This window comes from Marmota marmota, unplaced genomic scaffold, assembly GCF_001458135.2.
Source record: "Marmota marmota marmota unplaced genomic scaffold, marMar, whole genome shotgun sequence".
NCBI lineage: Eukaryota > Metazoa > Chordata > Mammalia > Rodentia > Sciuridae > Marmota > Marmota marmota.
The window spans coordinates 20,234,761-20,247,678 of NW_026000174.1; the positions used below are offsets into that span (position 1 = coordinate 20,234,761).

Here is a 12,918-nt window from a genome sequence, read left to right on the forward strand (position 1 = left end):
GAAGGGTAAGTTAAAATAATGAATGTCATGGGGAATCTAAAAAGTGTAGATAAATTGGAAATTACCATAGTCTGCAATGTATCATAATCTACACAAATGTAAAATATAGCCATTTTTTCTGGTATGGTATAAAAACAAATACAAAATGGGAAGGACATGTAAAAACAAGGTAAATAAAGTAAAAATAAAACATAGATGGTATATAAACCAAAGGCCTAATTAAAACATGAAATGTATTTTTCAAATGATGGATTAAAATAGTGTGTTTATCATTCTTAAAATTTTAGCAGATAACAGTTCATTAATTAATTTATTTAGTATTTCTGCTGACCCAGACACATGCATCTCTCTTCTACCATTTTACTAAATGAAAGCATATACTGTCACAGGAAAGCAGGGGGTTGAAATTCTAAACCTTGCTTCTTGTGTTCTGACAAAAGAAAATTTAAAGTCAGACACCAAAAACCATGCAAGAGAATTTTATTGTAAGTGACAGTAGAATAGAAGTGAGGTGAAAATAAAGTAAGAGCAAAGTAAGGCTCAAGCAGAGAGCACTCTCAAGAGAGAGATGACAAAGACGACAATGCTGTCTCCAAATTAATTTCTTTTTGACATTTACCAGGAGAACCAGGGACCACCTTCTGTACTCTTTGCCAATCAGGTATAGCAAGGGTCGAACAGTGGAGTTTTTGACCTTAGTTGGTCCTCTCCAGAACTGTCATGTTGGCCATCCTAATTAGGGAGGACTTTATCTACAAGTCAATCCCATGTTAATATAGGTATTAGGGCCAGTAGCCAGTCAAAAGTCACCTTAGTGTGCCTGTGCCAGTAAAGAACACCCAGTTCTGAGATAGTAGGAGACATGTGGCACCATAATTTCCAGTTCTATATTGACCTTTATAGGTCCTGTCAAGAATCAGTCCTATAAATCCTTTTTTCCTGAGGTATCCCACACCCTTCATCCTCATTACCACTTTTACTTTTGTTTGTTTATCCTTAAGGATTTTGTATCCTGCTTTTCCATAGGCAATCTGCTACAAATTATGTACTCATCTGCCTTGGTAGTAACTTTAAAAAAAAATCAAGAATACTTAAAGTAAACCTGTCCTTGCCCATGCATTTCACTACTCATTGCTAGCTATTACCTAACAATAATACTTTTCAAGATCTCGCATCTACTTTTTCAAAATTGAAATAAAGGTAGATATTTTGGGAAACTGGGAAAAATTCTTCATATTCTGGCCAAGTATCATCTAAGCAAAAGAATTTGGTCTTTTGTCAATACCAGATCTTCCTTTACTTGAAAAGAAATGGGATTTAATAAACAGTCACTAGTTTTCCTAAAGTCTGGCCCTTATTTCATCCAAAATATTCTATGAAGAAGTTCCAAAAATTGAAGCAAATTAAAGCATGAAATGATATACATAATATAATCAATCACAGGATATATATATATGTGTGTGTGTGTGTGTGTGTGTGTGTGTGTATCTATCTATATACATTCATGCATATATGTATACATATATACATACCTTTATTTTACCTCTTTATTTTTATGTGGTGCTGAGGATCAAACATGTGCTAGGTGAGTGCTCTACTGCTGAGCCACAACCTAGCCCCTTGATTAAATTTTAAAACAAATAAAATAACATTAAGACCAATTAATTATAAAAGTAGACAGTCCCCAGCCCTCCTCAAATAAATGAACAGACCATAACCTTCACATTTTATACAACAAATCTCTTTTTTCACCTCTCCCTAAAGGGAGAGAATTTTTAAAATAAATAAGTCAAAATAGAATAACCTCACCAACAAAACTCTGAAAACAGATAATAATTGATTACTTCTTAACACATTCTTCATAAACAATAAAATTACAACTATTTTATTAATAAATATCTCAGAATTTTGACAACTTCATCTACTGCCTTGTAAAAGGAAGCATTTAATGAAAACCTGATCAACGGGGGGATTTTCTTTGATCCCTGGTTAAATCATTATTCTGAGTGAGTGTGTTTACAATTGTAGACTCTCCTCTAATTAAGGTGCTTTTTGTGGTTAAAGAAAATTATGAAAGAAGGAAGGTCTCTTCAACAAAGAGAATCTCTCAAGGGCTCAGCCACTCACGATGGTTTTTCTAATGGCATCCTTGACCTCCTTGTTCCTCAGGCAGTAGATGATAGGGTTAAGCATGGGAGTAAAGACTGCATATATGGCTGAGATCAATTTGTTAGAGTTAAATGAAGCAATGGCCCGAGGTCGGACATACATGAAGATCACTGCTGTGTAGAAAATGACCACCACTGTAAGGTGAGATGCACAGGTGGAGAAGGCCTTCCGCTGCCCAGTGGCTGAGGGTATGTGCAGGATGGTAGAGACAATGAAGGCATGGGAAAGGACAGTAGCAAAGCCAGGAAACACAAGGATGATGATGGCAAGCACAAAGTCTACTCTCTCAACCATAGATAAGTCCATGCAGGCTAGTTTGAGGATAGGTGACACATCACAGAAAAAATGGTTCAAGATATTATTGCCACAGAATGCAACTTGGGAGATAAAGTACACCTTTGCCATGGAGATGGTGAAGCCACTTACCCAGGAACTAATGATCAGTTGAACACAAAACTCTGGGGTCATCATGACTGGATAGCGAAGAGGCCAACATATGGCCACATAACGGTCATAGGCCATGGCAGCCAAAAGCACACATTCAGTGCAGGCAAGTGAGATGAAGAAATAGAGCTGAGTCATGCATCCCAAAAAGGAGATGGTATTGGGATGAAGTAGAAATCCAACCAGCATCTTGGGGACTGTGACAGATATATACCAGGCCTCCAGAAAGGACATGGTGCCCAGAAAATAGTACATGGGCTTGTGCAGATACCCAGTGACCCATACAGTGGGGATAATGACCAAATTCTCCAACAGAACAAAGAGGTAAGTGATGAGGAAAAGGAAAAAGAGCAAAATCTGCAGCCAAGGGGCAGTAGGGAATCCCACCAGGATGAATTCACTAATATGAGTGATGTTTCCTTTCCACATAGCTAGATCATCCAGAGGCAAAGATTGATTGATAATAACACCAAACTGAAGAGTAGGATCTGCACTGCCAGCAAGGGACCCTCAGACTACAGATACTTTAATTTTACACTTTAGAGTCATCATCTAGTCCAGGGTATGATTTGGGAATCAGGAGAAGTCACAAGTTCTCCAGAAAATCAGAATCAAATTCCTGAAAACAAATAATGCAGAGCAAATAATGTCAAAGCAGAATTAACAAGTCAGACTTAGGGTTTAGACCTTAGGATCTGGACCTTCTTCATGTAGTACTAGGAGAAAATACTTTCTTTGTCCATATAGCCCCTGATTTCAGAGGCAGCTTGATTGTAGGAGATTATAGTGGTTTAAATCAGTGCCAAGGAAGGTCCAGAACCACAGGACAGGGATCCAGGGAAGTTTAAAACCTGGAGAAAATAAAAGCAACACATCAACTAGAAAAAAACAACAACAATAACAAAAAAACAAGAATACTTGAATCTGGCCGATTCCTCAGATATGTATTTTGAATCTGGCAATGATTCTCTGCCTCTATTTATGGCCATGATTTTTAAAAAATTGAATGAATAAAGGTCTACCACTTTAGAATGATTAAACACTATAAACTACTTGCTTGTTTGAGGAAGTGCTGGCATCAGCAAACCTAATGTGCTAGCAATCATCTAACAGTATAGCACACACAATTATGTATAGTATGTAACACTTAATAATAATAAATGATTATATAAATGACTTGCATAAAAACACATTTTGACATTGTAAGACTCTATTAATACAAACTATCATATATATAAAACTTATATAGATACACATATGTATACATATATATTACTACCATAACTATTTAATATATGCATATCTGCATACATAAGGATGATTCCAGTAGTCCCCCTATTTATCCAAAGGGGATGGATTTCAAGATCCCAGGTATATGCCTGAACCTGTATTTAGTACCAACCTCCATATATTCTATTTTTTCTATTTATGAATATTCATGATAAAGTTTAATTTATAACTAAGAAATTAACATGCAATAAGAGATGAATAATGATAACTAATAATAAAATAGAACAATTATAATGATATACTGAATAAAAATTATGTGAATGTGGTCTCTTTCTCTCTCAAAAATTCTTATTATATTATAGATCTTAATATCATTGGTGATTTTTTTCTTTCCTTATTAAGAACTTCCACATTGTAAAAGGAAATACTAGCTTTTAAATATGGCTTCTCTTTAGCATATCATAATTGCCAGTATCACTAGTTTTATACTGAGGGGTCATAATTATCTATAATAAGGATTACTTGAACATTAGCATTACAAGATGGCTATTAAGCATTTAATGGAGGCAGGTAGTATACATAGTATGGCAATGTTGAAGGGGTGATTCATGTCCCAAGCAGTACAGAGCATGACAGTGTAATATTTATTTTATCATGACACTAAAAATGGCATGTAATTTAAAACTTGTGAACTATTTGTTTCTGGAATTTTCCATTAATATTCTTGGGTTTCAGCGAACTGTGGTTGACTACAGGTAACTAAAAGCACAGAAAGCAAAATCACATATAAGATGAGACTACTATATATACATGTGGGTGGGTCCCACATCTTAGTTCATATCTCCTTCCTAATTTGTATAATTCACCCATCTTGTTCCAAAACTGGCTCAAATTTTTATACTTAAAAACCATTACTTGATGAATTCTATCTGCTCCTTGACTCTGAAACTTTTCCTTATTATATACACTGCTTGAAGACAAGTTGCTTAAGGAGTTGCCTTAGATGTGAGGCGACTTAAGATATCCAACAACTCAGAAGGGTCCTGGGCTTCCAGGACTCAACAGGAGCTAAGGAGAAATTGAAATTTAATTAGAAATATATGTTGGCTTGAGATCATAAATGAAATTAAACTAAAAAGAGAAATACATTTCAAGGAAACCAATAGAGATGATCTGGAAAAGAAAAGGCAGAATACAGAGAACAATAAAGAAGAATAAAATGTGGAATTTCTCAAGTGTTCATAAACTATTCTTGATTTGTATGTACTTTCTGACCTAAAAAACCTCAGATCCCTAACAAGGTAGTTGGTTTAATGAATTGGAAAGGTGAACACAGTGAATTGAATTCAAGTTTGACTTGTATCTTCACTAAGAAGAACTATCCTTTAATTAATTTTAACAACTCTCTCAAGGAAACAATTTTTGCCTAAGAGGTGTAAAGCAATAATAAAGCACATAACATAAATCCAAACAACTACAAAATAAGGTGAAAAGGAATTTTATATGTGAATCACATTTAGTTAAGTCTGATCTTTAAAGAATCATAGAAAAAAATAAGAGCAGCATAACAAGAAATGTGGACAAAGGAAACCTCAATATTTAAGGGTATACTTAAGCATTAAAGGAAGTACATACCATTGGAACAAATAATTGAAGACCTATACTCTAGTCCATAATTAATCACTTACTAACCTTTATAATCTGAACCAAACCTTAAGTCATTTAAACCAATTCACTTACTAGTGGAAAGGGGGCTATAACACTAAAATAGTAAATCAGAAAATCTTGAATACAAAGTTGTACACCATTATTAGTGGTTATGGTAAAGATTTACTGAATAATTATTTGACATCTGGCCTCATGCTGGATACTGAAAATATAAAGATGAAATAGTCATATTCCACTGTTCAAAGTTGTGAGAGGAGATAAACACTTAAGCAAGCCATTACAGTCCAGTGTTGTACAGCCACAAGAAGGATACATACCTAGGTAGCCCGCTGAAGGGAGGACATAGTACTTCCTACACTAGGGGACTCCAAAGAAAGCAATGAGGCTTCCTTTAATCTGCACCTGTACAGCTGAGCCCTTCTAGGGGGAAAAAATCACACAAGAAGACGAATGATACAACCACAGTTTTTTATGACTAAGATAAAATGTATTTCATATAAATATTTCAATCAAAGAACCATGTTGGAAATGTCCAAGTGGCTCTTGAGAGCAGATTGGTGTGTCACCCAGGGCTCAGCTGAGCCATAGACAACAGCTGGCTGTCCTACATGGTTTTTAGTTAACTCACTCTCCACTTCTCCCAAAGATCCTTGCCTCTGATCTCCAACATGAAGTCCTACTTCCTGCTCCAACTCACAGCAGAGTTTCACCTCCTATTTTACAAAGACAAATAAGGCTACCAGAAGGTAATTTATTCAACCTCCCATTACCAAATCATATGTTCTCACCCTCTCATGTCTCTGTTTAGTCTGTTCTTATCTAAGACCAATCCTCACATCTGCTCTCGTTCTCATTCTCAGGAAACTGATATATCAGATATCCCATCTCTTTCTGTATATTAAATTCATTATTCTCACAAATATTCACTAAGCATCCCTATGTGACAAACACTCTTCTGGATGTCTGAGATTACTCAGTTAATAAAACAGACAAATGCAGGCAAAACAAAACAACAAAAAAACCCTAATCCTAGGTAGTTACATCCTAGAAAAGAGATATAAACAGTAAATACCATACATACAAATTAGGCATTGTTAAGCTCTGTGTAGGAAATTAATAGACCAAGGTAAAGAAGATCAGCGCTGGCCTTGGCAACAGGTTGATATTTTAAATAGAATGGCAAGATCAGATATCCAGAGCAGCAGCATGAAGGAGAAGAAGGCATTAGCCATCAGATTCTCTGATGGAAGAGTTTTCCTGACAAAAGAAATATGTAGTTCATGTGAGGCACAATGTGAGAAACAACAAGGAATTGAGAACAATTGGAGCAGAAGTAGTGGAGGAGAAAAAAGTCACAGAAGCAAGAGGCCAGGGAGATGAGGATGAGTTAATCATTGTTCTAGGCAGTTGTACTCATGTTGCTTTCTTCTTTGAGAGAATTGGTGTGACTTTGGAAGGTTGTTGCAGAGTTGAACTATTTAAGAATTCTTAAAATAACTTACAGATGACAGGTTACTGTTATTTGAATCATTCCCATATATTGAGCAATCAATCATCTCTTCCTAAAAATAATAATCTTATTCCTCACTGATTATATTTTTGTGTCTGTCTCAGGACACTGTACCGTCTACTACGCCTCTCTTCCCTTTTCTTCTGCTTACTTTCTACTACTGCTGCCTTTCAAAATATCCAAGTTTTTTCCATTTCAAAAACGTTAATGTCCCACTTCCTGGCCTATTTCCTCCACACTTTTAACTCTACCATGGACCTCGCAGATCCAAGCACTGAAAATACCCAGACTAATGACATTAGAGCTGTCTTTCAAGGGACACAGACAGGCAATAAAGAATATAATATACTGAAATAAGCATTACAATCAAGTATTGAATGTGGTGAGCATCCATCATAGAGGCTAATCATTTCTGTCTGATGAGCCCAGAAAGCCTTCTTCAAACCACTTGGACTGAATAAAGCATGACAGAGATTTGGAAGAGAGCTCACTATCAAGGAAAGAAGACGGAAAATCACAGAGTAAAGCGATATAACCGTTTGATTAGAAAGAATTGGTGGCACAAAGGAGGATAAATGGACAAAGACAGGCTGGAAGGTGAGGTGATGTGAATAGTTCTCTCGCTTAGCACTTTTTCCTATAACCTGCTGCTAATTCTTCCCATTTCCAACACACTGCGTCCTATTGCATCTGACAGATTATTTCTTGTCACCGTAGCTACCTGTGGAAAAGGAGACACAGACAGGCAATAAAGAATATAATATACTGAAATATATTATACTGAAATATAATTTATTTATTTATTTATTTATTTGTTTATTTATTCTCTAATTTTACCCTGAGATCCTTTTATTACCCTGAAATTCACGTTTTATTCTTGGAACCTTGAGAAAGTTCCTGGGTCTATATTGCTTTACTCACTACCTAGATCTCTGCCTGCAATCCACTGTTCTGGGTACATGAGGAAGGCCACCAGAACCTGTCCTACACTCTTTCCTTGCTAAACACCCGCACAGTGTTCCTGCTCCGCCTGCAGCTCCACTCCTCCTGTTTGCCTTTGCTATCCCCCAGCCTGCACAATCTCCAATCATATCAATAATATTCGTCATTTTCTGGGTATCTCTTATATGGCAGAATGTGTATGAAGCCCTTTCCAGATACTAGGTCACTTAACTCTCACAACAATATAATAAGGGAGATATTACTGGCCACATGTTACAGACAATGAGATAAATAATTTGGCTAAATTCACACAGGTGAAAGTAGCAGAGATGGAATTATAGACTATTTGCTCCAAATTCTATACCTTTTCTACTGGGCAATAATCTTCCTCCTTTAAAAATTGCTTCTCACCTCTCTCTCTGTCTGCCCACAGCCCCAATTCCAATTTATATCTCACATAGTATTGTATATCCATCCTCAATTCTTTCCCATTTTGTTCATCCTCCTGACCCTCATTTTGACCCTTATAATGAAAGCAACTTTCTTTTTTTCAGGTCTATTTTTGTCCAAACTCCTGCCACTTTGAGTTTTTATGAGCAGTCTGAAGTTCCTAAAATCTAGTTGTTTTATATGAGCAACTTGCCTCCAAGTCTATCTGTTCAAGGACTCCTAATATTTGTGGTGCTCTTCATTCCATATGTACCTAACATCTGAATGTACATAACCCCCTGCTCTGTACATTGTTTTCTGATCCAGTCACTGACTAGTACTCTAACCATTACCTACCTCTGAAAGTCATTATTAGGAGTAGAATATAAGTTCAGTCATAGAAGCACACTCATCTGCTGAGTCTAAGAAATATAATTGATTTGAGTTATTCAGAAGATGCTGTAGATGAAAAGTGGATTTTCTCAGGAAAAAGAGAAAGTAAGCTGGCCTTCTCTCCACAGTCCAGGCTTGTCATTGGCACTGCTGCCTGGTCAAGTCTCTTAGGATATTCTGGACAGATGACCCCCTTCTTCTCATATTTGCCCCTTGTGCTTCTGCAGCCCAGTTCAGTCTGCACTCAGAGAGCTGGGGGACATTATGGAAGTGGCAGCTGATGGGCAGGCAAGTCACACTACAGTGTCTGAGACAACACCATGACTTACACCTCCTCCACTGACTGACTGTGTACTCTGGGCCAGAAACTGTTAAATGTATCACCTCATCTGCTTCTTATATTGTAATGTGAAGGGGGCTGTGTTCTCCACATTGGACAGATAAGCAAAGTAAGGCTCAGATTAATTAAATAACTGGCTCAAAGATACATAGTAAGAGGCAAGGCTAGAATTATTTTTACCTTTTTAATCTGTGAATGTTTAATAAGCGCCTTTCAAGGACCAGACTGTAGGGATAAAATTGTAATCAAAACAAACATGTAATACAGTTTTACATGGAAGATAGCTATTAAACAAAGTACCATGTTTGTGATGGGTTTACTAAAAATTATTTATGCCAATTAAAAAAAAACTTCATGGAGTCCAAAAAAAAACAAAGAGAGGTTAGATGAAAATAAGGGGACGTGCATAAATAAAGGAAGAGTTTTTAAAACCAGGTTGGCTAAATACAAATATGAACTTATGATTCTCAAATTTTAATCCATCAGTGACTACCGCAGACCTGATCCTTACATTATTCTGATGCCTATATTTCTCTGATTTCGACCTTCTTCCTTTGTCAATACTCAGCCCAAGCTTGTGCCACACTAAAGAAGTTGCAGTTTTTCTGGGCAGCAATCCACTTTGAGACTGTAGTTGCACAGACTTCATCTTCCACCTGAAACTTCTAACTCTTGCCACTCAGCAAATGCCCTATTCAAATTTCATCCTAACAAACCAGTCCTGCATACCCAGTCCTAACACCCACTTCCTGCCTATTGCTCCCAACTCCTTTTCAGTACTATCTCTGGTTTTATAACATTTTGGACCTGATAACATCATACCATTACATGTATCATTTTGCTTACCTGTCACCACTATTAGATTTGTGAACACCTTGAAAATACAATTTTAGCCTGCCTTTGGTATGTTTTTTATCTCTTGTATCTAGTATAGTCCCTGATATGTGTTTGGCACTTGATAATCAAATAATTTGCAATGCTTAATTAAGACTAGATGCCTTACCAAACTGCATTCTGTTTATTTCTCTTTAGAAACCTGGTGGAGTAGGTCATCTTGGTTGGAGATCTAGGTTCAGTTGTCCAGGGATCAGATCTGTGGAGAGGCGTCCTGGAGAACATACCCTACATCACTCCATGAGTTTTGGCCTCTCCACCTGAAAGGAGTTACAGATAGGTGACATAAGGAAATGGAGAAAAGTAATAGAGGCTTTGAAATAGCTTACTTTAAATCCTGGGGAAAATGCTTCTCTATGAAGCTCAATAATTCCACAACTTTGAATCTCCTCACCCAGGAAAGACTCCAGGGTCCACAAAGATTACATGAGAATGCAAAATTATTCAGTTACCAATTCAAAGAAAATGTAGCATCACCTCAATTTTCATGTGACAAGAATTTTAAATCCAAAATTCAAAGTTTATTTCTGGGCCTGTTGGGTGTCTGGGTTGGATAAGACATGAAGATGGCAGAGATTTTTCTGTTTGCAAGAGATTTTTCTCTTTGATCCACTCACTGCATGTCTCTATCCCCTCACTCTCAATCTTGCTCTCTCTTGCTCTCACTCTTGGTCTTTCATTTCTCTGCCAAGGGCTAATTGTGTATGTTGACTCCTCCTATGGTCTCACCCAGACAGACTATGGAGCTGGATGGGTCCAGGGTACAATGAACCCACTGTTCAACAGAGATGACTGTTCTTTTAAAGGTATATCCTTGGGGATCTGATTCACAAGTGCCATGGATATTCAAGAGCAACAATGACAAAGAAGTTAGGGAATTTCCCTAATTATCTCCATAGGACAACAAAGAAAAATGCAAGATGGTTTTCAGGTAAAAAAGTAAAATAAAATAAAACAGAGCAGCAATGAGATCATGGAAAATCAGGCTGGTGTCTGATCCTAATCCTAGATGCAAGCTTTTATTTTATTTTTTTAACTTTGTTTCTTTCTGGGGAAAAGTTTATTGTGACTACTCTGATTCTTCAAGATATGATGCTATATGAAGGGGATGCTGGGAGGAGGATCAAAGCACAGAAAATTGATTTCACAGTGTTGATAGAGCATACAGAGCTCTTGAGAGATGAGCTTTCTCTCTACTCCCTTCACCTAAGCATAAAAGGTATATAATTGTACATAGGGTAGAAATGAAGCATTAGTGGGTAAAGCAAATTTTAAAATTATGTTTTCTACATAGCTTAATTTTGTATCTTTTATATTTTAAAGAAATATTTCTTGTCTTTTCTTTTTGGATTGTTTTACATTGCTCTTGTTTTTCCTATACTATATGAATAATCATTACCCTGAGGGAGAGACTTAAAAGGAGGAATATCCATTTTTAGAAATCTAAAAAGAAAACAAACCAGAATCTAAAGCAGAGTAGGAGACAACACAAAGACACAAGGAACCAGCAGGTGACAGTATTGTTGCTCTAAACTAGATGGCAACCTTCTCTTTCCTCAACTCAATTTTCCCATGTCCCCTGTTACCAGCAGAGTGGTAAGACCTTGCAGGTCATAATTAGACTGTGGATCAGAGGAAAAGGATGAGGAGACTACTCAGGCTTTTCGAGTCCTGGGAATTAGGCCAGTGGAACAAGAAAGGATCTTATATCTGAGAGCTGGGCCAGGCCTGGTCACCAATCAGAATATGTGACTAGAGTGAGACAAAATGTCTGTACCCACAATGTTTCCGCTGCATATAACTCTCTTTGAAAACAGCAAGTGTGGTAGTAGCAACTGAAGATTATTGTGCACTATTTGGAGATTTTTTTTCAGTTCTTAAATGTTACACCATTAGAGGAGGAGCAACAAACACAAATAAGTTGATAAAAAAGAGAATTTTGGTGCCATCTTTACAGAGTTCATGTAAACATTTTCTTCACTAAAATTCTTGAGAGAGAACAATAATATTTTTAATTTATGAATTTGTTTTTTAAAAATAGTTATAAATACCAATTTTTTCATTAAAAAAATAATAACCTTTATTCAAATAATAGTAGGTAAAATAAGTATAAAATGCAAACTCAAAAACATAGTTATTACTATAGCTATTTTCATCATTTGTCTAATGTAGGGATTTATTGAATATTGTTTCATGTTTGCTTCTCAATATTCATAAAGTTTATTAACTTGGTTATCTTGGCTAGTAATATTGTAAACATTGCAACCCTAGGCCATCCTGGATATTTTAGGGACTAGTAGAATTACCCATTCAATCTCTCAAGAAAGAAATCTTTGAATTATTATAACATGTAATTTGTTTACCTTAAATTCTATAAAAATTTGAAAGATTTGAGACTGTCTCGGGAAAGGCCATGATGATATCTATGGTTACATAAGAGAAGCTATTTATAGCAAACAGATCACATCAGTAAGTTGTATGCCTGCTCCATTGTAAAGACTTCACTAGTGTTGTCTATATAACCCTTTCAACAACTCTATAGAATGTTATTACTATTTCCCAGTTTACAAACAAGAAAATAAAGATTCAGAACAACTAATAATTTTCCTAGGGTGATGTATTATATAGTGGAATCCACTCTAGTTAGCTTTAAGCAATAAGGGAATTTGGTTATTGTAAACTTTTTGAGAGGACTGGAGGAAATGCTTAGGGCTGAACCACAGAGACAACTGTCAGCACCACAATCACCTGTCCCTGCCACAATAGAAAAAGTTGCTATTGCTGCTGCAATGTTGATGAATCAGAAGCTACTGGCTTCATAACTTCTGCCATCATCCACATCAGCTAAATGGATGCCCAAACCCTGCCCTTCTCTGCCTATGTCTTGGGGGATTCAAAG

General features: G+C 36.4%; 1 protein-coding gene across 1 annotated transcript; it reads right to left on the reverse strand.

The window, feature by feature from the left end:
* Positions 1–2,068: 2,068 nt before the first annotated feature.
* On the reverse strand, positions 2,069–3,042 carry LOC107157772 (olfactory receptor 6). The gene has a single exon (XM_015504180.2). It carries the CDS (start codon positions 3,040–3,042, stop codon positions 2,116–2,118), a length of 927 nt encoding a protein of 308 aa, XP_015359666.1. The 3' UTR covers positions 2,069–2,115.
* Positions 3,043–12,918: the final 9,876 nt, after the last annotated feature.

What these genes read in the sequence shown, in the direction of transcription:
- LOC107157772 (XM_015504180.2), bottom strand. Translation starts at nt 3,042, where the DNA reads ATGTGGAAAGGAAACATCACTCATATTAGTGAATTCATCCTGGTGGGA.